At 43.0% G+C, this 27641-nt stretch overlaps 1 protein-coding gene across 1 annotated transcript; it reads right to left on the minus strand.

The window, feature by feature from the left end:
- Positions 1 to 137: 137 nt before the first annotated feature.
- LOC146199651 (calcitonin gene-related peptide type 1 receptor-like) lies at positions 138 to 27319 on the minus strand. The gene is made up of 17 exons (XM_084592795.1): positions 27287 to 27319; positions 20365 to 20500; positions 18681 to 18791; positions 17399 to 17484; positions 16490 to 16652; positions 16283 to 16402; positions 14595 to 14701; positions 14024 to 14115; positions 13281 to 13407; positions 13030 to 13183; positions 11640 to 11706; positions 9481 to 9547; positions 6802 to 6887; positions 6292 to 6424; positions 4246 to 4287; positions 3546 to 3635; positions 138 to 212 (listed from the first exon to the last, which is right to left on the minus strand). Exons 1-17 carry the CDS (start codon positions 27317 to 27319, stop codon positions 138 to 140), a joined length of 1689 nt encoding a protein of 562 aa, XP_084448921.1.
- Positions 27320 to 27641: the final 322 nt, after the last annotated feature.

Genomic DNA, 27641 nt, shown 5'->3' on the forward strand with positions numbered 1-27641 from the left:
GTCCACTCGGCCAAGGGCTCCTAGTGATGCACCTCTTCTCCCTTGTCGAGTCTCTGACGAAACGCGCGTCATTTGCTTCAATTGACTAAGTCGTGCTGTCGCCGCCTTGTCTGCAGTGGCGGCCCGTTTTCTTTGGTTCACAGCAGGGACTGCTGAACAGGGTTGGGCGACACGGGAAGTTTCCGGCCGTCAGATGCTCGTCTTGACAGAAACTGCAGAAGAAAACGATAATCTGTAATGAAATTTGTCCTACGTTAAGGGACACTGATTACAAATTGAAGCGTGCTGGTATAGCAAGGGTACCGCGTTTAAATACAGGAGACGCCACTTTCACCAAGGACTGTATTTTTCGTAAGCTACAGCGAGCATTTCGCGATGGATTTGAATAATATAGCGATAAAATTTGAAGTGAAATTGATCTCGGCTTTAATGTGTCTTTGCTACCGTGGAAACGTGAGCATACCCGCACAAAGGCCTATGATAATTTTTACTTATAACTAATTTCACGAAGCTGTAGTTAAACCTGAACGCGTGCACACGCAGTGTGAACTGCATTTTTCAGCCATTCTCTCTACTGTGGGTTTTCTCTCGCAAGCCACCGCCACATCTATAGCTATGATGATACACACCCAGAACAATGCATGAAACTGGCGCCGAAATTTATGACTCTATGTGTGATAAGCATGACCTCGTCTTTTGATGAGAGCGCAAGCTGTGAGGTATTCGGCTTCGAACGTGGCTGCATTCTGCAACGTTTCTCCTGCTTTTTAGTTTATGCCAGAGTGTGTAGCTAGAGAGAGAGAATACACATGCCTGTACATGACAGGCTCGAAAGTCCGCATAAATTTAGACGTAAGGACATAGGAATTTTGATTATATCTGTGTTCTTTGTTCACGCAACGCTCATGACATTTGAGTTTTTTTTTTTTTTTTTTTACAGAAACGCATTAGGTATGAGAAATAAATTACAGAAGTATATTGCAACTAGTTTCCTTCATTATTCTGTTTGTTATAAAGCACTCGTGGAACTAACTTTTATGAGCTGTTGCATAAGTACGGCTTTTGAAAAGCACCGAGAGGGTCTAACAACTTCATGAAATATTTCAGTCTTGTTGCTTCGTCCAAAGGAACTAAACTGGAGCGAAAACAAAGCTCCACAAGAATGAACCTATGTTATTGGTTCTTCCGGACACATTTTCTCAACATAATTTCGGCGGAGTTCCGCGCAGCCAGCTATGTATTGTACTGACGACGCAGATAGCCAATTTAGGGTTTCACCGATCTCTAGGTGTGGTTCTCGACAGCATCGTCCTTTATAGGATGATGGAAGAATGACGATGTTAAAAGAAGATGAACAATATAAGCAGTGCTGGCATATGTGCAACGACAAAAATAAAAAGAAAAACGAGCATTGCCGGCATATTTTAGTGATTGGAGCCATGCGAATGATTTGGAATCCTGCCTCAGGTTGTTTAGCTGTTACTTCAGCGAAGGTGTATCAAATGCTTAAGCGAAATGAAGGTTTAATTTTACTTATCTGTGTTACAACAATGTCATTTTAGGAACAGGCTGAGCAAACATTGCCGCCACGCGTGGCTGTAAACTATTGTGGATCCAACTTGTTTACTTCGCACCACTAATGAACGGCTTATGAAGTGTTCGCCATGGCGAACACTTCGTTTACACCGTCGCTTGCATACCGGCCTTATGTGCAATATGGAAACTTGTCGGTGCGAAAGTTTCAACGGAAAGATTTCCAGCTTATAATATTCTTTCCCTGCCTGCTGCCCTCACCTGCCAAGAAAGGTGTGCACTGAACGTAGAGAGGGGTTGACTGTGAAAATGAAACCACCTTTCGTTTTCGGTACGGTTCGTTCCAAGTGTGCGGTGTGTAACGAGCACGTCAAACATTTACAGTCTTGGTCAAATGTTCTGAAGCCAATGGATTTTCTTCTCAGCCACAAAATGGAGCCGTCATCACACCATCATTAAAATCAAAAAGACATTTAAATGCTAGGGAATTATTTCTTATAACACCTATAAACTGCCTCGCAGCATTTCACGGCCCTTTAGTCTATAATGACACTTCATTTTGCGACTGAGAAGAAAAACCTTTGGTTTCAGGACTTTTGACCAATACTCTGCATATATGTTCAAGTTTAAATGCGGGAACACTATAAGCCTCATGGAGAGAAAAAAGATCCTCGTTGATCGTACAAGTAACTCATAGGCTGTAAGGAGGCGACATCACTAGACCGGAAGAACTAACTACATAAAGGGCATTAACAGTTCCTTATGCTACCTCATTATAGAAAACAAAGTAATTATTAGCTGTTCTTGCGAAATATTGCTCGGATTTCTTATACGGCGCTATAAAAACGATGACCACAGTTGCTTGTGGCCAGAGGGGATTGAAGTGCCTGAGGTAATTACTACAGAAACTAGGCAGGGCCTAAAGAAGAAAATGATATGTCCCAGCCCCATCAAGGATGCGAAACAAGCTTTTTAATCATGACAGGCACAGTCATTTCTACAAACGTACGAGAGACGTTCGTATTACTGTCATGAAGGAACGCAGATAAAGAAGTGAGTTTCGAGTGCAGTTTAAAATTTATACAATATTTACTACCCAATGCCATGCCCTTCTACCACTTATGAACGAGCCGCTGTAAACATCTGCTACAGGCCTCCTCACACTTAAAGTGGCGGAAAAAGCTCGACATGAACAATTCCTTCCTCGGCGTCCTAAAAATGCTTCGCGTGCGGTGGTTCTCAGTCGGAGGGAAGAGGAACAATTCACTTGATACTGGTGAAGGGAATATGGACAACAGGGCAATGTTTTGCATTCTGAGAATGCCGCTTGTGTAATCGCCATTTGCAAGTAGACGGAAGCATTTCAGAGTGGGCAGCAACCTTCGACATGGGCCAGCTGTCGTCCAGTATTTATTCGATAGCAGTCTGCTGGTCAGCCACCCCCAGAGCCTCCGCTCTCTTACAGCAATGTCAGGTTCACTGTTGAGCCACGGTCAGCCATTCCGGTTTTGCCATGAGGGCTTGCTTGACCGAGATAAAATAGCCTCCACCATTTTATTACATTCGTACAGGCTGCGGCATTGTCGCTATGCACCGCCATTATAGCTCGGTGAGGACGTTTTTTGAATGCCGGTCCTTCAAATACAGAAAGCGAATAGTTGGGAATGCTTCCCACTTTCGGATGAATGCCTCGATTTTTGGCTTGATGCTGCAACGGAATTGTGCGGTACTGCATAAAACAACGTACGTTTTCATGTTCCACTAAATGTAGGCTCATGATGCCTTTCATGTGCTCACTTTAGAGATTGATGGCAATACGAACTTTATGAATGCCGCACATACGTACGGCTAACAAAAACAAAAACAACAAATATTCTAAGTAGCCTTTTATAGCTACGAGCAGAGTGCAAAAAAAATAAAAAATAAATGAACTCCGCTCCAGCCCAGGAAAAACTCTTTCAAGTCACAGGCGCACTCGAAACCATTTTAGGTGTTTTCAGGAGGCAACTCACACTTATGCTTGTGCTAGCGTAAGACAACCTTCGCCATTGATTTCTTATGCACGGAGACTGAGAAAGGGTTTTGCGAAGGGCCGCCAGAACCTGTTGGAGAGAAAAGAGCAAGAACTCGTTAGGAATTCACGTCAGCAATAGCGACCTTGAAGAATATGCTTCAAGCACACTCGTTTTCTACTAGACTGTTAGACCTAAAACCCAAAGAAGGAAGCTTACGCGTCTGCTTAGTCTCCAGGCTCAGTGCCAGATGAGCAAGAAAAGAAGGAAGTCGCCGCGTGAAATAACGACACCGATAATTCTCTTTCCAACCTGACGATTTCTTCACTGTACGGAATAAACTGTTAGTTTGCTGAACGAGTCTTAATTGCAGCGCGAATGCGTAAATCGTCTATTGCTAGAGCTTGCGCCAAGAAAGAAACAATAATGATACACAATGATTAAATATTTTGACAGCACATTAGAGATGTATCGTTCTATTCTTGTGTATCGGACAGTGAGTGCCACGTTTAGCAAAACGTGAAGTAACGTTACACAAAACCCGAAACAAAGCAAGGTGAGATTTACGCACAATGAAAGTGATCAAATCGTACTGATTTTTTTTTTCGAATTTGCAAAGAAGAATTGACACTGACAGGCTAAATATCTCGTACTGCTAGCAATTGTGGTATTTGATTAGTGATATATTGTGCTCACTTACCTCTCCGTTGAAGAAACAAAAGAGGAGGGCGACGCAGAGACCCTAGATAGAATAAAGTAAACTAAAATAAAATAAAACAGCAAATAAAGTTTTCTTATGTATCAATTTAAGGAAACGAAGGGGAGTGCAAGCTGAGGAAACTGTTAGATTTTTACTGGTGAAGAAAAAAACATTTATTCAATGATGGTCAGTATTTCAGTGGGCGCAATTCAGTTGATAATCAAAACGGGGCTCTTTGTAAGTGCAATAATTTTGAAACTCATAAAAGGAGTCGTATACAGGGTGTCCAAGCTCACTTCAGCCAAGGGTTAAAAAAATAAACATTTTATGTGGGCCAGAAAAAACATACACACCTGCTGCCCATTTGGCGCACCACAGGATTTTTTTATTTTGCAATTAACTGATTAGTAATTGAAATAATTTTTCTAATGTTCCAATAATTGCATTTGGATAATAAATATGATTCGCAAAGTTGGAGAGCACCTTCTGAAACCCCCCTTCCATTTTTTTCCGATAAAGAAAGCCTCACGTGTATATTTTTTTCGAAGCTCAAAAGAAAGCCCACGAAATATTAAAAAAAAAAATATCATGTGACTAACGCCTGCTTGCGCCCCGATTATGGTTCTCTCAATCGTGGTTTGAGTAAACAAAATTAGCTGCGGCTGTAACTCGACCGCCCAGTTCCAGCGGTAGGCTGATACGCTGGCAATGGTAGCGGCGAGCGTGGTGAGCTCGCTGCGACCATCATGTGCGCCGACTGCCTGAAACGGACGAAGAAACCACCGCAGACTTGTCGGCCTGTCGCTGCAGGCTAGGGCGTCACCACCGAGATTTTGACAAGGCCTGCGCACCCCAGCAGCCTACGTCAGGACAGGCGGATGGCCGATAAAGTACCAGCCAATGAAGGTGTGAGCGCGGATCTGAGTCGAGTCACGTGGTGTCCACTCGCCACTTTACCCAAGCCCGTACGCGCAGCTTCATTGGCTGTTACTTTATCGGTCATCGGTGGTGATGGCTAGGGCCGCAGCTGATTTCGGTCATTCAAACCATGGTTGAGAGCAGCACAATCGTGGCGCGCGAATGCGCCAGTCACGGGATATTTGTGTATTTCGCAGGCTTTTTTTAGAGCTTGGAAAAAAGGTACACGTGAGGCTTTCTTTATCAGAAACATATGAAATGCCGGTGTCAGAAGGATCTATCCAACTTTGCAAATCACATTTATTGTCTAAAGACAATACTTAGTGAATCTGAAAAATTCTAAATACCTAATTAGTTGGTTGCATAATAAAAACTTGCCTGTGGTGTTCCTGATGGCTGCCAGCTGTATGCAAAAGGTTGTTCCGGCCTACCTGAAATGTTTTATTTTGCAACCCCTGGGGGCTAAAGTTAGCTTGGACACCCGGTATAAGCAACGTAAAGGCAGATTTGCCTCGTACTTACTTTTATTGATGATTTTGCTTTGAAAAATAACTTTCTTGCGTGTCAAATTCCACTTTGTACGGTATTGGGGTTTGTGATTAAATCGCATGACCTCGCTTTCAGTGCGCAGCAGGTAGTTAAGGCACACTGCTGCGCCGGACACGAGGCAGCCGTGGCCGTGTGCCAACACTGAGACGTATTTCTCAGTATTAGCTATGGTGAGAATAGATAAACGTGATTATTTTTTTTGTAGTTCACTTCGATCGTCAAGCAGTACGCATGGTGCGAACCTGCTCCGTTCAGATTCTTGTCAAGCTAGAATAGAACGTGCTGAGAATCACCCAACACACGTGCTTGTGATTTGTCAAGCCATTGACTCGTGACTATGTTTATCTGCTACTGCATTTGGAAAAACCCCGCAGTGGACGGCTATAGCACTTGACGTGCAGCCACACCAGAGAGTCTCTTTGGGCATAAGACAGCTTTAAATGTGATTTTTCCGACCCAGTATAGTCCTGTCATTCGCGTTAGGCGGGGAGTACAGGCATCCTCCTCACGCGCTTCACGGTCGCCTGCCTGCATATGCACAGAGTTCACGCGACAACAAAGGGAAGGAAAAATGGTCACCTGCAGGGAAGTGACGAGAGCAGAGAACACCTCGTACACCAAAAAGATGCGGTCCCTCTCTGGTCTGAAGGGCGTCACCACGTAGTGCAGGCCAAGCAGGGGCAGCAGAATGAGCGTTGCTCGCGCGGCTTTTCTGACGAAAAGACAGACACGCCGCATAGGAGTACTGGCAGCTTCAAGTAGCAAGTCGCTGGTAACGCTCCTTACATACAATTTAAGGCAGTAGTGGTACTTTGTCGATTACTGAGCGGGGACATCTATCTCACTATAACCTTGCAGCCTGATTTCATCGCCCACAGAATAACAATGGTAAAGCCACGCAAATGTTCGGGTCACCTTCATTGCATTCACCAATAGCATGCTCTGTGCCAAACGCAGCTAAGTTAGAGATTCTTTTCATGGAGATTGAGGAACAACTCATTAGTTTGCTTTTGTCACAACTTTTGCGTATTAACTTGACCTTCAGATCAGAGAGTTGTTTTCAAAGGTCGATGTGTTATTTCCGCTCACCTTATGCTTTCACTGTCTGGAGAATCTACAGCTCGTAACTTGGTGACCAAGACTCGTACGATGTTCACCAGGAACGCAAAGCTTAGCTGTGGAAAGCAACAAAATATCACAAATCAACATATGGCATTCTCGTTAGAGACAAGTCAGTTGTGAAGTGCACGTGACAAATCTGACAGGCTGAAGCCCCCTTTGTTCAATTATGCGCTCTTTCTAGGAATATTTCAAGAAGGCAGGGAAGCGATTCCCGAAACCAATGCCCTTTAGTCGCGCTTTCCCACATACATCAAAATGCATCAGTTCTACTAAGAAGGAAGAACGAAGAATATGTTTAAGAATATGCGAGCTCACTACACTTTTATTTGTTAGCGCATGTAAATCGAGTATCATTCGGGAAACTAACCGTTAATTTCCAAATGCGGATGAGGTCGGAGAGGATTTGTTGCTAATTGCAGCTTTAATCTAATACTCCTGCCACACGGTGAATTTAACACCATTTCTATCGAATGACATTTGTTTGCTTCCACACGAGAAAATATAATGACATTCGATGAAAAGGACATTTGGCATCGAATGAATTTAAGGAACTCATTGCCCTGTGATCACCGAAGAAGTGTCTTATCTCGACACCAGATACTTGGTGAGAATATATCCCAAAATAAGCTACATTAGTGCCACAGACATTATAATACTACTGTGCGCGTACAATTTTGTAGTTAATTATTAAATTATGTCGAACACGGCAAATGGAATTGCACAAAGCTGACACCCTCTCTACCCGTCAAGCCCGTAGAAACTGTGGCGCGTGGGCCCACCTGCCCTGCCTGCCGCATGCAGGCCCGCTGCGCCAGCGCAAGGAGGTTACATATAGAACTGAAGTTTTATATGACCTCCTGCCGCCAGCGTCAAAAAGCTTGCTGAAATATTTTGACCCCTTAATAAGATAAAGGAATGTCTAAAATAATCTTCATACTGAGCATCACTGACCTGGAACGAATTTCTGGTAGGAGTGATAACCGCGGCACAATCAAGTTTCTGCTCACATCTCCGTGGCAGCTGCCGCCGGTGTGCCGCTGCTCATTCGGAATCGTGCTCTAGCTCCGCTGCTAAGGTGTCACCGAAATTATCATATCTTTATTTTACTATGAGGAAATTCTACGAACAGAGCACGGCCGTAGTCTGTAACTCTCGCGGGCAGCACGGTAAACTCGCTGCGTCCGGTCTGGCAAGCCTTGCGAATTTGTCGTCTACTTTCATGACATGGCTGAGGTCGCATATTTTTCAACGTACCGTTTAACATTACACTGAGCAAGCCATCTGCCAAGACCGATGGGACTGTAGTATGCTACGTCGTCGGGCGACACTCGAAAGCTCTATATATAAATGAGCCCTCGGATGGCACTATAGACACTGCCTATTGGGCTGCTTTTGAAGCTAGCTTTATAGTCTGCAAAGTGTACGTTGTTGAACCTGGCCAGCTCGTGCGCTTTTTGCACATGGCCGCCGACGCACACCTTCCGTACCATTCCATCAACAGACGCCGGCTGATGGAGTCGCTCAACTTCGTAATGAATAGTAGTGATCAATAGATTACGAGGCATGCAAGACGTGAATATGAATTCAAAAGCTGTTTTCGTTCGCAGCGCAATCATTTTCGCAACATATTGAGTTTCAGTTTTTATCCGTCGGAATTTCCATCACTTGCAAATGGCACAGCTCGTGCAACAGTGCTTGGAGAAATGTAATTTGGTGGGAATGCCATTAAAATTGTCGTGTGGCGTGAGCACAAGTCAGTTGAAGTCTTAATGACTCTAAAGCGCTTTATCCGCGATTATGGTTGCCGCTGTTTGATTCCGCGTTTACTTCATGATAGTACAGTATTAGGTGCTATTGTTTTCATGGGTATAAATCTATACTGATGTACGAAGATGTTCATGATAGTACAGTATTAGGTGCTGTTGTTTTCATGGGCATAAATCTATACTGATGTACGAAGATGTTCATGGTGGTAAAGTATTAGGTGCCATTGTTTTCATGGGCATAAATCCATACTGATGTACGAAGATGCCGAGACCGACATCCACCACTTGCTGTGGGGCTGCCCAGCACTCAAGCCAACACAAATCCGGCACCTGAGCATAGCTGGCCTTTCAGCAACCAATCCTGCCTCATACGTCAATTGGACGCAGGGACCTCATCATCGCTCACTTCTGGACTTCATAAAATCAGCAAACCTTTTTTCATTCATTTAATCATTCATTCATCCTTCATCTCTTATCCTACTGATGCCCTGAGGCAATAAATATCGACTTAAAAAATATCTGAGGTTGATTTTAACTGTCTTTGTCGAATTTAACGCCAGCTGTGTACCTTGTTCGACTACCTTCAATGCCCTTAGAGACTGCTAACCATTCCGCTCTAACCAAGCTGCTAACCATGCCACTCTAAATGAAGTAAGCACAAATTCTGCTAATTTTGTAAGATTCTATCTGATTCTGGCAGAAACTTCTGTATTTGTTCTCAGAGAAAGAAGCGGTAAAATACATGCAATGCGGCAATTTGGGTTAGTTACGAATGCTGAAGGTCAGTCAGTCGGTAAATTGTTTTACCTTATATATCCCACTTAGAGTTTTCGCATAGGCAAATATGATTTCAACGAGTGTTATAGTAGAGAAATCTTACCAGGATGGAAAGGAAAACAGGAACGCTAAGTATATAGGTGTACCAGATGTCGTGCTCAACCCAGCACCTAAAGAAAGAGTTAGATATCAGTCAAACGATTGCGCCAAAAACTTGGAAATGATTTTGGTAATTTAAAATGAGGTGCCGCATAGCAGAATCACCAGCAAAAATGCTACCCTCTTTGTAAACTTACTATTCATTTTTCTGTTGGAGCATTCATTTTTCTAGCTGATCATCGCTTACTCTCTCAACCAGCTTGGAAGGTTGAACGCTCTGAGTCATCAACGTAGAGACAAAAACGCTTTCTCTCTTCATATCCTAGCTGGAAATACTTGTGGCCACTATTGTGTTGTGACGAGTGCCGGCAGGGATGATTCCTAGTCATTCTGTACGTTTAGTATGTAGACCAAGAAAACATGGTGATCTTTATGTCACTGAGCTTCTAACGCCTTTTGATACTTACGAGCTCTGTAAAAAAACCTCGTGTGGTATTTTCTAGCGGGCAGCGTGTCACTTTATCCCTGAGGCCACGATAACACCAAACATGGTTTGGACGTTTACCTCCCATTGCGTTTACGTAGATGAATCATGAAAGCTTTTTATTATTATCGAATGCTCCAACAACAATTGTTAAAACTTCAGTAAATACCGTTTACGCAAGGGAAGTTTCGCTAATCAAGGTAAGAAAATGACTAAATTGCTGAAGCGTTCACCGTACTTTTATGGTCCCAAGTGTACATATGACTGTTTTTGAATTGGCTGGCTTTCCTGTGGTTTTAACCAAAAAAAAAAAAAAGCACGAGCTTACATTCCAGCCAATCATCTGAAGGGAGGGTCTTGCACACTGTCTTAGTACTATTCAGCACATCCATGGCGGACCAGGACAAGGGCGGTAAAAAAACAGGGCACACGGTTATTTATAAGAAACGAATAAATTTACTTAAAAATAAAATAGAAAATTTTCGTTCTCCTTCTTTGTAAGCTTTAAGGAACATATTCGGACTCGTAAAGAGCAGTCTGCCTGATGAGAGCGTTGGGTGTTTTCTGTTTTTAAGAGAGAATATGACTACACAACGCTGGCTTGTAACGAGCTGATGTTTTGTGCTGATGAGTTTGTGAAAGGCGTACCGGGCTGTAGAAATGGTTTTATTCAAGAATGAATCCGACCACTTCCAAACATGACAGCTATTGACAGTCAAATTATAGGTACTGCACCTGCCAGAGGCAAGTTTTTCTATATAGGCAGTCTTGCCCATGCATATAGTTCTATCTGAATGCCAAAGTGTCCCGCCTGAGATAAGCTTAAAGACCGTGGATAAAAATAGCAGCGGTTCAGCTATTCTTGAACCAAGTTTCACGAGAGTAAGCCATCTGCTGCAGTCGTATTCGCAGCTCCGGTTTCGACATTTGCTTGCTTCCCGGCAAATGGCTAGTCTTGATTTTCGTTGATCGATGGGCTCGGCAGTCTGTCTGGCACGGTTGCGATCTGTTTTTAGCAAAAGCGCCTTCCTCTACGCCACGCCGCTTGATAGATTCGCCAAAAATTATGCTCGCGGACCTCGCTTGTATTCACCCCGACGACGTGTGTGCATGGCGTATTTACCTCTTTTAAATTAAGGAACGATTCCGATGAAACTTCACAAAGACGACGACGTTCACTGCACAGCGCGAGAATGTGTTGCAGCTTGAAATTAATGAAGACTAAGATGTTTGCTGCATAAGCGCGGGAGTGTGCTACATTTTTACACGAGGCGTGATCGGCTGCGGCGATAGAATATGCGGTCGTGCCTGGGCCAAGAGAAGCTGGCCTGTAGGTTTCGGCGCGAGTTTGAAACCCAGTTGCGGCATTGGCTTTGCGGCGAAGCTATGACCAGGCTCAGATGATAATGGCGCATGCGCAGTAGGTAGCTTACGCGGGTAAACGGCCTTGGAAAACGAAGACGACAATGTTTGCTCCACAGCGCAAGAGTTCAAGGTCAAATGTTCGTAGCCAAATGATCTTGAGGTGTGGCAAGAGAAAAATGGAGCCTTTGCTTTAAATGGTTTTTGAAACGTAGTATCTGAACTTAAAGCATTATTCGGCCTGGATAATTCGTAGGCCTCAATTTCTATGAAATATGAAAAAAAAAAGAATACATAAAATATGTGTTGATTCTCACATTGTTGATGCATCAGGATCCAAGCCTCGAACGACTGCATAACTAATGGTAGGAGCTAAGGGAAAACCTGCAGAAAAAACGCCTTCTGTTTGAATAAATACACATGCATGGCTCCCTCCCTGTGCAAGTGAGAATGCAAAATGCTAACTTAGTGCTTATGAACGAGACACCGTTAAGTGAGTACTATGGTACCCATAAACACATCGCTTTCATGGAAAAAAGAAGAGTGTGGTCAAAGTTGGGATCATAATTGAACAGAAAACCACATTAACAATATTTACTGAACAACTTGAGTTTTATAACTGGTGGCGCTCAGCCAGCATTACGCCAATGTAGCCAGCCTGGAAACTATTATCATGCTAGGCAGCAAGCATATATACATGTAAATGACGGGCTCGTTATGATTTAACTGCGAAGGAAACCAGCATCCAGTGACACCGCCGAAAGCGTGGAGATTTCTCTGGTGTGAATCAATAAGAAATAATAATGTAATAATATAAAATACAAACATCATACTTTGGCAAAGCTGGGGCAGTGAAACTTAATCCAGTGAAGGGCACCGACTAACATGTAATTCTATTTTAAATATGCACAAAGAAATGTTGACAGCACCTCTCCCGATTTTGCACTGAAAACCTGACGCGGAAGGATATTCCAGGCAGATGCCATGACAGGAAAAAGTATCTCAAGTTGTCTCTAACAAATCATATTGCCAGAAAGTGCCTAATATGCTTCCTATGACTTATGCGTGTTTTCGCTTTATTTATGCATCTTCCATTTTTCATCAGAGCTACACCACTTATAATTGAATATAGCTAGTAGAACACAGTGTGTCGTTTATTTTAGACTTCGAGGGAAACAAATGGGCTTTGACATAATGAGGCATTAGATATTCATCCGTCGACATCGGCAGAAAATAAAGCGTAACGCCGGTATATGTACCTGCTCAAGATTTGAGTTATTTTTTGTGGCATGGGACCCCGAATTTCGGCTGCATGTCAAGTACGCGTCATACACGCATCGTACAAAATGTTTTTTTTTTTTGTGACAGTTGAAGTCTGCTGCAGGACACTAGGTACACAGGCTTATTGTTTTGTTTCCTTTCCCACCATTGTTCCACTATGCTTTGTACAGCAGAGTTTTGAAGCTTGGGTGACGCCGCGATATGACAGAGACCGGGAATGGCAGAAAGAAGACAAAGACCAGGAAGGGTAATGGCTCCTTGATTACGGGCCAACGCTTTAATAAAGGGTGCCTTGATTTAAGCCTTATTATTTAACAGCAACAAACAGCAGTAAGTTGAGGCCGTTATTCTTTCCTAGCCATTATCCACATCCCACCCACTCATCATGCTCTGAGTTGCAGCGAACGATGAGCTGAAAACGCTCACCCCAACCGATGAGCAGGAACCATTTTAGGATCTTCTCTTCGGCGATGAAGGCCAGCACTAGTAGCGTGTGCAGGTACAGGCCTTCGCAAAACATCCACAAGTAGTTGCACAGCAGAAAGTACTGCGTCAACACGTGCAACACCTGGCACCACACCTGTGAGGGAGTGTGACAAATGATTGCTTCCTATAGTCTCAGATTTTAGAATGTGGCTTAGTGAAGCCATAACAAAGTTTCCCCAATCCTCCCTCACCGGATTGTGTTCGATTACGTGGGTTCCTGCAACGACTTGGACGTACCACAATATCCAGCAAAGGTTGCTAATGACAAAAGATGCAAACAAGTTTTTATGTATGGTGATCCGCTTGCACCGCAGTGATCTGCAAGAAAGAAGAAATAAGGACATTTTACTGAGAATGACTTATAAGCGTTAACAAGTGTGCAGGAATAAAAAGGTACTGTCGGCACGCGTGTCTGGTCACCTACTGCCTTTCCCTGCCATGCTTCTGAAGGGATGACAAAGCGACAAAGCGGCTTATAATCAGATACCTGGATGATCAAACTACACCTAACTGCGAAAAGCCCAGAACAAAAGACTGAAAATAACAACGTGTAATAATTGCCAAGATATGCCTTAAAATTGTCAACATCGAAACCACTGTCTAAACTGTTTGGCTTGCAGCAAACGTAGTACAGAAGTTTTCCGGGGAAGTAAATTAATCGTTGAAATTATCTTTCGTGTCGAAATCAGCAAACGCTTTTCATAGATATTCAGCAGACATTTTTCACGCTTTTTTTGCCTAAAGCTTTAAATGCTTTACATTTAATAATTGTTGAAGACTCATACAATATTTCAAATTACATCATTGTTTGCATTATGAAGTGCCTTTTACGAACAAATTTGGGGCACTATATACACAATCATCCCTTTGCATGTTCTGGAATTCTTGTTTGTCACGGCGCTTACATCCCGGCAAATAAATCGAAACAACTGACCTGTAATGAAAAAATATGAAGAGGGATGAAATGAGAGCCACCAGCGATACTGCGTACCCAGCCACGTAAAGTGAGTTCACCAAGTTTCGGTACTGAAAAATAATGGTGGTTATGCTTGTTAAACCTGTGTTTCGGCGCGAGTACTCATTATTGATCAACTCGCACTAACATACTGCATGCTGTTACACGCGTAAATATCTTACTGCGACTATGGAAAGGTTCAACTCGCTCTAACTGCCACCACTGAATTTAGTTGAAAGGCTTGTGCATGGGAGAAAGCCGTTGCAAGCTTAATCGTTAACTATGCAAAAAGCCAGCGCTGCTAGCGTTTAATTACTGCATGGTGCTATTCGAATAGCAACCGTCAACAAAGCGTTGGGCATGGGTTTGTCAACGCAGGTCGGTCAGAAGTATTTTGAATGCAATTGAAAAGCAAACTGTTGGCTTGTTCGGACAACAAAAGAGCATTTCCAAATTTTTTTCTTTTCGTAGGACCAATGAAGTTGAAGGAATAGTTGCAGCCCTCAATTATAGGAGTTTCTGAATGAAAATAACGGCTTTTTGTACAAACTTGTAGATCGTGGGTGTCGACGCAAGCCGTGTAGTTGGACCAGACATTTCCGGTGATTGGATGACGAAACCAGGTTCCATTGGATGTGCACACCTTGTGAGCCTGTCCTAAGTACAAAAAAAAAAAAAAAGGTTTTGTAAGGCGGTTAGCGATCTGTTTGCGCTCTCTTTATAAATACATTTTATTTTTGTATGTACAATGTTTGCAGCAAATGATTTATAAGTATTGCGAGTGTAGTCCCCAGGCACAATGTGTAGTGTAATATTGAAACATATAATTGTTCAGCGATATCAGAGACTAGCGAGAACGCCTAAGTGAATTTTTACTTGGTTCACGAATTATACTTGTAATAAGACTGCACGCACGACAGTAAGGCTCGTGAAAACTTTTTGTGCTGGTTTATAGTTCATACACCATTAAACTTCGTCTGCTAAATTACAATTTTGCTTTGGTTTACGTGGTTTAAAATCCAAATGCGAGCTGGATATGGTGGACGCCGTTGTTTAGGGCTCCGGTTAACTTCTATCTTCTGGGGTTCTTTGACATGCACTGACATCCTACTGTACAGAAACACCTTGCGTTTCGGCACCATCATTTAAACGCGATCGGCTAATACTTCTAACGTTCAAACATTTAGGAGAAAACTAAGATTGCGCTTGTAGTCTATGCGCCATTCTTTTCACAGATTATTATTTGCGCCCTTATAACAGTCTCATGCTCAACCGACTAACATTTTAGCATGGAGCGTTTATGCTCAAGAGCTGAAGCTAGAGTTCTCAAATTTCGATTTCCCAATGTCTTTAGTGTTCGTACACTGAGCCCGGCAACACAATGAGCTTTGTTCAGCCACTTTCATCTTGCATAAAATCTATGTATGATTGCCATGTTTAAAATGCTCATCACCCGTTCTGCTAATCACTGAGGAATACGTGAAGGCGTCATATCATACTTCATGGGAGAATTGTTCATTGATTTTTGTTGATTATCTATATTTTACCTTCATAATACAGAAAAAGTGCATAAGAATACATTTTCTCTCTCTCTCTCTCTCTCTATCTCTATCTCTCTCTCTCTCTCTTTCACATTTGGAAGAGCTTGATGACCGCACATCAGCAGCGTCAACCACGAGACGAGATCACGAGAAAAAATTTGTGGGGCGTTTATTTAGAAATAAAACACCGTAATAGGAGGAACATCCTGGTTAGAATACAAGGCAGAATATAGAGAAGTAAAGAGCTGAACTTAATATACAAAATCCGCCAAAGGCATTCATGAAAGAAAATTCGGGGCACTTACGAAGTGCTTGAACTCTATCGATCAGCTTTAGGCCTGAAATGCTCTCGGCATATTGCGTTTGCATATAATCGTACTGTATTGCAAGGGCAAGGGACTGTTTCATTAAGGTGAAAAACAAACAAACAAACAAACAAACAAACAAACAAACAAACAAACAAACAAACAAACAAACAAACAAACAAACAAACAAACAAACAAACAAACAAACAAACAAACAAACAAACAAACAAACAAACAATAAACAAACAAACGAAACGTTGAACTATGGCATAGTTCGTAAACTCCGTAAAGCTGTTTTCTACCTCCAGTGAAATTTATCCTTGCAAGTCTGTACTTTCGCATATCGTCATCTCGCGCACTGCTAAGAAAAGGCAATGAACGAAAGAACATACTGTAAGATACAAATCCGGCCACGAACTGCGGGCAAGGGGCGTATGCCGTACTTCCCGGCAGGGTGTCATTCCAGCAGCTCCATCCATCCCATGTCCCGGGGCAGATGGATGCGTTAGAAACTGTAGGAAAGGACAGTGATATATGCAATCCGTTTGCGGGCACAACCTTAGAATTCTTTGGACAAAAGGTGGCACCGCAATCTTTACCTGAATGTGGAGGTGGCTTGAGTAAGACGTGCTCGATGCAGTCCTTGAAGCGGTCTGTTTTGCCTTCCCTGACAGCTTCCTCTCCGCTTTGCGAACTTTCGTCCCAGGGAACGTCGTCACCGATGTCTTCGGCTATTTTGTTCAGGAGGTCCAGCCTGGAATTCTGGGAAAACCAGAAAGTTATAAAAAAATAAACAGATTGGGCGCCCGATTTTTTTCCGCTGCCCACAAAGTAAAGGGTCTTACAAAGAGAAAAGTCTGCTCTTACAGAGAGATAGTTGTTTCAAGGGCACTGCAGTATATGCATATCATTATATACCGCATCTACTCTTACGCTGTCTGTTGCTTGACAACGCACTCATACGGACAAGCCAAAAATATGACCAACATTTTGAAGTGAATCATAGAAAGTAATTCACAATAATTACTGAGAACAGGCTTCCGTTTCTCACATATATACAGTTGAGGCACTTTACGCACGTTTCACACTTGTGCGGTGGTGGAAACGTAGCGACAACCACATAAATGCGAAACGTCGGCATGTAGTACGACGCCATGCCTTAAGTGCACAGGAACAAGGAACATAGTTACAATGAACATTGTGGCGCAAAAGAAAATGCTAATTACCTTCGCTGAAATCTGCTGTGCCGGGTATTTATATGTGCAGTTTTACAGGGACTGGGTACATAATGCAAGAAGCAAAATTTTACGTGTTTTTGAGGTAACTAGTGCACCGATATTTGTGGGGTCGCGATGCAAGCTCCGAAGACAAGTACTTTGTGTGCGTTTGTCTTTGTGATAAATGCGTTGTGTGACGAGTGTTGCATGCGAGCGCAGCCAAATAACAAACGAAGTACTGCGAAACATACCTGATATCTATTAGCGAAAAGTGCATCTAAAGCCGCTTACCAAATACTGTGAGCTGGCACAAGCAGCGTAGTCTCCTGTTTCGCCCTCCCAAGAGCCATTCATTAGGCAGTGGTACTTTGATGTCGCTGTTCAGAGAAAACGGAATGGGATTCTCAGCGTGGAAAGCAGGATGAAATTTTATAGCGAGTCACAATATGGAGTACTCACATTTGGTTTCTGAAGGCACATTTTATAGCATTATGAGCATGAAATGCTTGCAGGGGTTGAGCCAATCGTGTTTCTTCTGCATTATGCCAAAAGCGAGTGCCCGTTTGTGCCGTTCAGTATTGAACATTGGGTTTACATCACAGCTCTCATTAAAGTTCACGCATAAAGGACAAGAACGCGTGATGCTGCGCGCCAGCCTGGAATAAAACGAATCTAATATTTCGGAATGAAGGGTCGGTGCTCCCATAGGAAATTACCAAGAAAGTCCACTTATATTTGCCTAAAAGATACTGCGTAGGGATATTTCTAAGCAGACTTTGTTGGACTCAGCTAAAAGAAAAAAACATTATCACTCATGTTGACTTCAATGTACTTAGGCTTTCACACCTGAAATCAACAAACGTAAATGAGGGCACGTGATGGGTCAATAATTCCTCACGCAAGAAAAGTGGTTTGTTTAGGCTATTCGGGCAATCCTGAGTTCCGACCGTCACTGGCTAGATTTCGATGTGCTTTAGAAATCGTTGTGCAGTAATATTTGACTCTTGTATAAATATAAATATGTTTGCCTAGCAGCTGTTCAAAAAACACTGGGATACTTTCCAGATCATATAGCCTTGTGAAAATTGTCAAGATTTTAAAGTGTAATTTTGTCTTTGCCACTATTTGCTCCTTGCCTAACATCTAAACTCTGATCAACGCTTACAGAGAACGTGGAAATTATTTTTCTTTTAATTAAAGCCATCATTGTCATATAAATTTGCGCTGAGTATCAGGTCTTACACAGAGATAAAACTTTTCAGATACTTGGTGTAGCACAAAATGTGGCACATCTAGTTCCGTATAACTGAAAGAGCAGTGCTGTGGAAAGTAGTGACATTATTGGATCATACGTCGAATTTCTGAAGTGTTATAGCGAGACGGTTGGTAAGCATATCATCCATAACAAACACGATTCTTTCGAAGAATTCCCGCCAATGACGCGAACCTGAGCATTTTCCATACCCGAAAGAGTTATCCGTTGGAGTCTAAATAAAGGGCCACATGCAAAAAATTGACTACGATTTTTTTTTTTTTGCGTTCGATTTAGGTCTAGAAGATAAAAGGCTCTTACCGGAGAAATTCACTTGCCCAGGCAGGTGATCCGGACATGGCAACCAAGCCGTAGCTTCAGGTGGTGTCGGAGGCCAGCAGTGCCACCCATCGAATCTCCAGTCACATCCACCTAGTGGGTTCGGCAAAGAGACACCGAGGTAAAGTTCTTCGGCAATATTTAAGTTCTGAAAGACTTTTTATAGGAAATAAAAAAATTGTGGTCATGTTTCAGAGCTTCACATTTTTTTCTGCGTATGAGAAAGCAAAAATACAGAAAAACCTATGCACTGCCGTTCCACGCCGTAGCTAAAACCTTTCTAATTAATTCGGAAAATTCCTGCTTTTTGCTTATTTTTCCCGAAGCATCTTGAAAACTTTAGCACCCACAAATTGAGTACAGATAATTTTATACCACAGGCTTTCTAAAAACAGCTTTTAAGTGTTTTTTATTGCGCAACAATTCTTTCTTTGCCTAATTTTACTGCTCAAGCGTTTTTGAGAAGAGGAAAAATTTTTATAACACATCCGTCATCTTCGGCCATGCATTTCTCGAGGGATAGTGTGGAGTTTTATTGAAAACATATTGTGAGCGCGGTGCCAGAACTTTCACCTCTTTCACCTGTACATACGCACCATCGTCATCATTAATCGGCGTTCGCAAGATCACGCGTAGCGTTCCAGAATGTGGCTGGAATAAAGACATTTGTTCGAGCAGTGGCTCACAAGTGGCACCTCCGCCACTTGTGAGCCCTTAGTATCCCAAGCTTCTCGCTTTATTTACTTTGACGAGGTCACTTCATAGACGATGGGAAGCACTGCGCAAGTCTCGCCTTTTAAATTAATCCATCTTAATAAAATCTTGCATGCTGCTTCGCTTAACCAATATCAAAATGAGCTTTTCGAGCTAATACCAGTTTTTGTTTTAGTTTGAAGATACGTTTCAAATTGAGTAAATATGACCTGGAAGCGAAAACAATAGGGCGACTTTGTTTGCCTCTATAGTGACCCCTTCGCTTCCCGTTTCTGAATACGGCGCCACAAGGCCCCACAAAATCTTTTACTTTTACCAGAGCTTTTTGAACTCCCGATGTAACCGCACTTTATTTTTATTTGCTTTCTGGCTTATCGGAATTCGGGATGCTTCTCGAGTTCGAGTTACACCTACAAAAAAGCACACGCGGCTTCATGTATGGTGGATTGCTTCACGCTACATTTGGCTAAATTTTGGAATTATCCAGAGGCGAGATTCCAGGTGAGGTTATCCGTTAGTATTACACCGAGGTATTGGTATTCTTTGACTTCGGGAAGGTTCCGGGTGAGAAGACTATATCAAAATAATGACTGTTCTTTTCGTTAGTGATCCGTATAAATACTCTCCTGTCAGCATTTAGGTGCTCAAAAATAAACAATACATTCTTCGGCAGAAATTGCTTTGCTGATTACTCGTCGTAAAATCCCAAAATTTTATTATTTCATTTTTATTACAAACAAACTTGAATTTTCCTAACTTCTGTTTTAGTTTAGGTAACAGTTTTTACACGTCTAAAGTTATGCTTTGAAATTTTTACTGGGTACAGGCTTAAAAGACACGAGCTGGTAAATAGTAAAACTGATACCCCTTCTTAGGGGCTTCTTTTTTCAGCGGTATGAGCTAATTCCGATCCAGATAAGTTCTAGTGCTTTTACGTCAAAGAGAAACTTACCTGTGCCATTCTCGCCAACTTGAGAAGCAGGTCCCTTCCCACATTCGTAAAGCATTTTCAGCTGTGCTAAAACCCTCTCTGTGTCAGAGCTGTTCAGGCTCGATGCGCACCAGGGTAGCAGCCAAGCACACGCCAGCTTAAAGAAGGTAAGAAATAAAAAAAGAACTGCAGATGAATAAGAAATAAGAAAACCAAACACCACAGATGATTAATACGATTTACACGACCTATATGTGTGAGCGTTACTTTTTTTACAGCATAATTACATTTTGTGTTCTGTGTTTATATATTAACGTCCGCTTTCGTATAATTTATTGCTCAGAACCAGTGCATTTTGCTGCCCAGGTTCTTCTGCATGGTGAGTCGGAGTGTGTCCACGCATCCGTGCATCAACGCGGTCATTCCGCCCTTCACTCCTCCCTCTCCTTTTTCAGGGGCACCGCCTATTACCCTTTTCGCATCGCTGCTTCTCCCTCTTTCGGCAGCAGTGCGCATGCGCATCGCCTAGGAGTAGGGCGTCTGACTCTAGGTGCAAGGCTAACGGTGTGTTCTGTTTCCCATCTCCCCTTTCCATATCAAAGCAGCTGCCCAAGTTGGCAGTTCCTTCCAGCTGGACCGTGCCATCTGATCTCGTGACGTCACATAACCCTCTGACCAATTAGAGTGAGGCCATGTCAACGGCCACGTACCACCTGCCAGAGGCGCGCTCGTGATGTTTTGAGGATGCAAGGCTTCGAACAGTCGGCGTCGATGCCACCAGTAAATTCTTTTTCCGAAAGGAGGGTACTAGCACCCTTTAATTAAAAGGAAATAGTACTAGCCTATGCGCATATGTTTATTCCGCTCATTGCTGTAGAATTTTTCATCGGCTGCAAAAGACCACGCAATATAGAAGCATTTATATGAGCGGAGCTGCTACTTACTGCTAACATGCGTATCTAACCGTGAACCAGATTTCTCCGCAACTCGTGGGACGCAGCACATATAGAACCTCCATCTAGCTTTCTAACAGCGGTGCAAGATGAACTTACTCTTCATTTGCCCATTTCAGCTATCACTATAACCGCAAAGAATCATGTAAGTTGTTGAAATATATACCGGAATTGAGTCAAACGAATGATTGTCGAGCGTCTTCGTGATTCTTTCTTTTTTGTATCGCGAGGTTTTTGTCTCCCGAGGTTTTTGTCTCCAGAGTACTCCTAAACACCCTCAATAAAGGTCAGTTTGAGATGGCCATGTTTTTGTTCGTTCATTTCGTTTCTGCGCTTGCCTGAACTTTCAGTGGGTTTCATATTAGCGCGACCGACCATTCCTGATTGCATGACGGTTTTTCTCGAACTTGTTGCAAATTGATCGGTGAGTACATGTGGCTACTTGACTGCGAGCGATGTGCCGGAACCGGCCTGGATTAGAACTTAGCTTTGATTCCAACTTACGGAGGAAGGTTAAGTGGCAACACATGATGTAAACCAATTCGCAGCTGTTTCTCACACATTCAAAGAAAATCAGTCAGATATATTTTCCTCGAAGTATGCAGCAAGTGGTAACATTAAAGTATGGCACATACATCAGCTGCATCAGGAATGCAGTATCTTGATCAATGATGTTCAGTGCGCTTAATAAGCAGATGTCTTCAGCGGGCTCAGGGAAAGCGTGTAAAATCCCATTCGAAATGTAGAAAGCTGCCATCCACGACGGCTGACGTTTTGGAAGGCATGCAAAGAATGATTTGTGCTAGTCTGTACCATTCACGATGGTAAGCTGCTTGTCTTCTTTTTCCTTCGTCGTGGGGTTAGCGGTCCCCGTATTAGGACGCCTAAACACGTCGTCTGGCACCTTGAAGCAATACACAGGCGAGGTACAATAAGAGAAATGTAGTTGGCTCTCTCATGGCGTCTAAGCACGCCGGAGCGACAGGTCGAGGTTCTGAGTGTATAATGTCTGCTCCGAGGTATTCAACAGTGATGGCGCCTTTGGCGCTATATGAGAGCATTCGTCGACCAGAAGCCAAGATGCCTTTCTCCGATAACGCGAGGTGTCCATGAAGTCGCATTCAGAGGGAAGAAAGAAGCGCTTAGTAAATTCTAGGAGCTCCGAAGACTTTTCACCTAATGATTTGGAGAAATTAGTTGAATGATCGCTAGCCGGAAGCCTAACTACTACGAAGCTGCAACAAACGAAGACGACAAAAGTAACGAATAACAGCTCTAACTCAAGTGTCCAACTGTTAGTAAGCATAGGTTCCTCTTCATTAGATTGACTTTTGAGATCGCATGATATAGCCAGTATAGATACATGACGAGGCTGTTATTCGGAGGAAGGTTACAGATAGTTATAAAAAGAGCAGAAAATAGCTCCTCTGCATGTTAATGGCCGGCAGAAATTTGTTAGTGTTTATTGATTTGTTTAGTATTTAGCCGAGAGTTGAACTAGCTGAAAAGCAAATTCTGTAGTCCTCTACGAAGTGTTACTTTCGAAGCACTTGCGATGACCCACACGAAGACAAGCTCTATTGAAATTACTGGGTGGCGGAGAGAAGTATAGCTTTATTCTCCTCCTAAAGATCCTGAATTGAAGAAACAGCTTCTATTCTGTCTTCTACAGCCATTTAATTTTTATGCCAATAGAGTGAGCTCCATACTTTTGCGCTACGCAGAATATAGCTTTCGCAGACGCGCTAGAGTTTTCTTTTGTAAAAGCAGCAGAGGAAAAGGATCTAAACAAAAGTAGATGTTCTTAGAGCAGGATAGATCACGAATACTTTCTTTTGCTGCGACCGACGGCACTTTCTATATGTGCGCTAGCCTCTGGATGGGCACAGATGGAGTCATGTCGCTTACGAATAGGAAGACTAGCATTCGTAAGTATGCAAAAAATGGACACGGATGTTCACCCGTTTATCCAGTTGCATGCCTTCTCATCCAAGCAATGAACGCATGAATAATACGAGTGGCATAAAACAAAATCCGAACGTGCGTCTGGTAAATGACTTGTTTACCACCTCGGGCGCCCTTGACTGTGCCGAGAAGATCGTGTACAAAGGTGCTAACGTCTTCATATATTGCGGTCACTGGTCGTGATCTGCGTACAACGACTTAAGGTACTCGTGCTCTGAACGCTGATGTGCCAGTGGTAAAGGAAGCCAGAAAAAAGAAACGGGAAAGACGCTGCTGCACCCGTCCTTTGAAATGTTGGCTGCAAGATTAAAACTGACAGAAAAAAAAAAAAGAAAAGGAGCTTATAGGCTAATTTTTACTCTGCGAATTCCCCCTCCCTTGCACAGGATATAACTTATATAGGCACTGTCAAAGTGATATTGGTCGCGTACGTCCCGTCAGATTTTTTATTTCTTGAGTATGAGTGCAAACAAGTACAGCGGTCATAAAAGTCGGTTTTATTTGTGTGTCAACTATGTTATATTTTAATTAATCTGATTTAGGATATTATGATTTTATAAATTGTTCGGAAGGGCCATACCTTCGGATGCACGGGAAAATCTTGCTTTTAAAGTTTGTCCTGAGCTCGTGCCGGGTAATTAAAACGGCCACAGGAAATCAATGGGGCACGGTTTTGACAAAAAAAAAAAATAAATAAAACGAACAAACAGAAAAATGCAAGCTTCTCAAGGGAAAATCTGCGGGTATATCGACTCTTATTGTGAAGTCCTACGATATGAGAAGAACAATGCGTTCAGAAAAACCATGCGGCACTTTGGAAATATGTGTCGGTCCAGAATTTCTGGGCATTAAGAATTTTGTAGTGGAAAATGCATCCTATGCAGAGTGGGCTTTGTTGTTATGGCTTAATTGTTGCTCAATACTTAACAAGTTGGCCTCTTTAAAGGGACAGCTTTAAAAGTCCCGTTCTCATGAGAGTCCGTCGGCTTTGTGAGCGAAAAATCATGGGCAATACCTCCGCCAAGTGGCTGCTGGAAATGACATTGCCAGGCTCTGATTAGTCGTAGGTCTGTGCGACGTCATGAGACCATGTGACTTGGTCGAGTTGCAGGCGCTGCCAACTCGAGCTTCTCAATTCAGATAGGAGGCTGAGGGCAATCGAATCCTCTGGGACCATTGCATTCCGATTCAGGCGCGCTTATGGCTTCGTTAAGTGGAGCAAGTATGTACAGCGGTCGTTCACGTAATATAGTTGTTTACGAGCACTGCCTAAAGCGTTTTTGGAGATAATAGAGGCCCAAATTAAGGTACTGGCGGTTTGGCAACGTGCACGTCCGCAGACAAACATCCACAGGAGAGCCGCGGACGGAAGCCGTTAACCCTGTCACGTCATAAGCTTAAATACGCCCCCAATTTCATTATTGAAGCTAGAATTGGAGCCAGTTGGGACAGGAAATAGCGAAGGAGGAGAGACGAACTTACAATGGGTGTAATAAATCTTGTCGATCGGAGTCTTAAACATGCAAGTGTCTTGCGATAACAACATAAATATTAATAATGCATAACTTGTTGAATATATTGATGTATATGGCGGAAGCTTTCGATCCTAGGCAGAAGTTTGTTCCCACCTCGCATTGTAGTTTTTCCTGCAGCTGCCGCTTTTTATTCTCTTTTTCAGGACACGGGAGCACCGGTTCCAGACTCAGAAATGTATTCCTAGGAAACATTCTTTTACTCCTTGCCCTGCGTTTTTCTCTCCCACCCACCTCCCTGTCTTCTCACTGGCTTTTCTTCTTCGGAAGCGAAAGCATATTTAAACCACCGCTATTGATGATGACGCCGCCCGGACGAAGATAAGACCCTTGTCGAAACGCCACAACACACATAGAATCGGCATGCAAATTTATAGATTTTAAAACTGCTTAATAAATCGAGATAATGACATTCTAGTGGAAATCAAGAAGAAATGGGAATGGGCAGCACGAATACAGGATAAGCGATGGTCGCTAAGGGTAACAAATTGGATTCCAAGGGGAAAAAAAAGCGTAGCAGTGGCAGGCAGATAGATGGCCAGATGAGTTTAAGAAGCTCGCAGGGGTCAAGTGGATGCAGCTATCACAGGGCCGGGTTAATCTCAGGCAGTTACAACCCAGTCCTACAAGAACTCAACTAGACTACATGCTATCAACTCAGATTCTTTCTCATTTAAGTCAGCGTTGTGCGGCCATTATCGCATGGTACGGGCATGTCAAGAAAAACAAGCCATAGTGAGGAGAACCCAAAGTGGACAGGTTGCGAGTAGCCCTGTCCAGCTCCGACGTCATGGTCCAAAGGTTGGTTGCGAGAGCTCGAAAAGCGGCTTCAGCCAACGCAGTCCAACGAACTGAGGGCCAGAACCACCCCGCCCTTAACCCCCCAATTTATTTTTCTTTAATGAATATTTTCTGCTAGTAATACTACTCTTGGCCCACGCGGATGATGCCACAAGCGCTCAATGAACTCTTGTCATCCTCCCATTATATCACGCACTGTAACTATTGCAGCTATAGAAACACACTATAGCATTGCAGTTATGGTATAAACTCCTCATGACACAGTAACAGGGTTGGAGCTCAGCAGCTACTTGGATGGCGAGGAACACCGGAGTACGCTAATCACATGATGGAAAAGTAGCCGACAGGAAGCATTATACGGCACTTAAATTTCTTCGGTAGCCTCTGAGTTGGAAACTACTTTTTGCAGTATAAGGACAAGCTTTCCTTTGCCGTGTTTCATGAGGTAGTACATTAACAATACGCGTACATAAATTCCCTGCACTAGGGTCCTAATGCAGAAATTATTGAAAAGCCCTGAATTCAAGCAATGCAGATACATTCAGCTCTGAAGGAAAGCTCGAACATTAAAAGAGCTCAGAGCATGGTGTGCCTGGAGGTAAAGGTTCCATAGCAGCGTTTTGAGGAACTAGGTGGGATAGGGATTAGTTGCGTGTTTTGCAAAGACTCCGCACGTGTTTGCTGGGAATATTTCGGAGATACATTTACTGCTAATAAACAAGAAAGTAAGCTGCTATCTGCCAGTTTCAGTGGATAACACTGGTAAGCATTTAAAAAACAAAATCGAACATCAGTGTCCCAAGCAAGACGGCTAAGTAAAAGGAGGACTGTAATTTCGCAACCCAGGCATTGTAGCATTTGCCCCTGTATGAAACAAAAGGCAAGGCTCTGGCCTGACTAGGGAGTAGTACATTTTAGACACAAAAGCTGAAATGTCGGAGATTTTATCCACCTATAGATAAGGTGGCTCAGTTTATCAAATACATCAGCACTATGGTGGACTGCTTCTGGGCGCCCACTAAAGGTATAATATCTATCGTTTTAAAATTTCACGATGACCTCGCGTATGTTTGCCAACTTTGAGTGCTTCGTGTGAGTTGGTCTTTTGTGGCTCGGTGGTGCAGAAGGGACAAACGCGAGCCAGCGAAGTTGCTGTCTGACGTGTACGAAGCGCCTCTTCTATCCTATATTCCTCACCGGCACATCCACGTAGCAGGGCTCATAAGATATGTTTTACAAGAACACGGCGAGAACAACGTCTACGTGCGCCAGCGAAACAATCACGCAACTATGCAAAGACATGATTAAGAGCGTACTCCTTCATTTGTTCGAGGCGTCGATTTTGTGGATATAGTAAATTAATTCCGCATTTGTCCATCTTCCCAACTTCTCCTGCCCCAAGGTTTTATAAGAGGTCGCCTAGTTGATATTTATCTTTTTGTGTTTTATTACATCAGAAGGCGAGAAGAAAGAAGAGCCCCAAAGTGAGTGAACACCATTATCTCTGTTATGCACGACTGTCAGCTTCTTTGGAACGGCTGGCTGATCAGTATGTATCAGAGAGTATAGTGTTGTAAGCAACGTCCCTTCATTTCGCGTGTTTATGAGTTATATGGTCGGAGTTTCAGATTATGCTGGCGGAAATAACTATAAGGAGCCCAAAAAATAAAGTACTCATTCAAAAGCTCTCACCATTGTAAGGGAGACTTTGTTGGCAGTCTTCATCACTTCACTTACAGGTCTGTGGAAAGTTTTGGAAAGATACAAATTAAAATGAACGGCGTTGAATAATCAGAACGGGGGAAAAGAAAATTGAAGATAGCAATCTTTCCGCTTTGTTTTGTAACCAACAAAATTTACGAAATTCAAATCTTCCATGGCGACAAGCACTTTAAGAGCTCAGTATTTGCCTCAAGCAAGTCCCATCTTCCACAACGCTAAATAAAACGCGTTTACACCCCGCAGATGTCTTCTCTAAGGAGATGCATTATAAATGATTGCGCGTCATGACACTAGCATTCAGCCTCCACCGAGAGCAATACAGGTA

Source organism: Amblyomma maculatum, chromosome 2, assembly GCF_055883805.1.
Source record: "Amblyomma maculatum isolate TAMU_Amacu chromosome 2, ASM5588380v1, whole genome shotgun sequence".
In the NCBI taxonomy this organism is placed as follows: Eukaryota; Metazoa; Arthropoda; class Arachnida; order Ixodida; family Ixodidae; genus Amblyomma; species Amblyomma maculatum.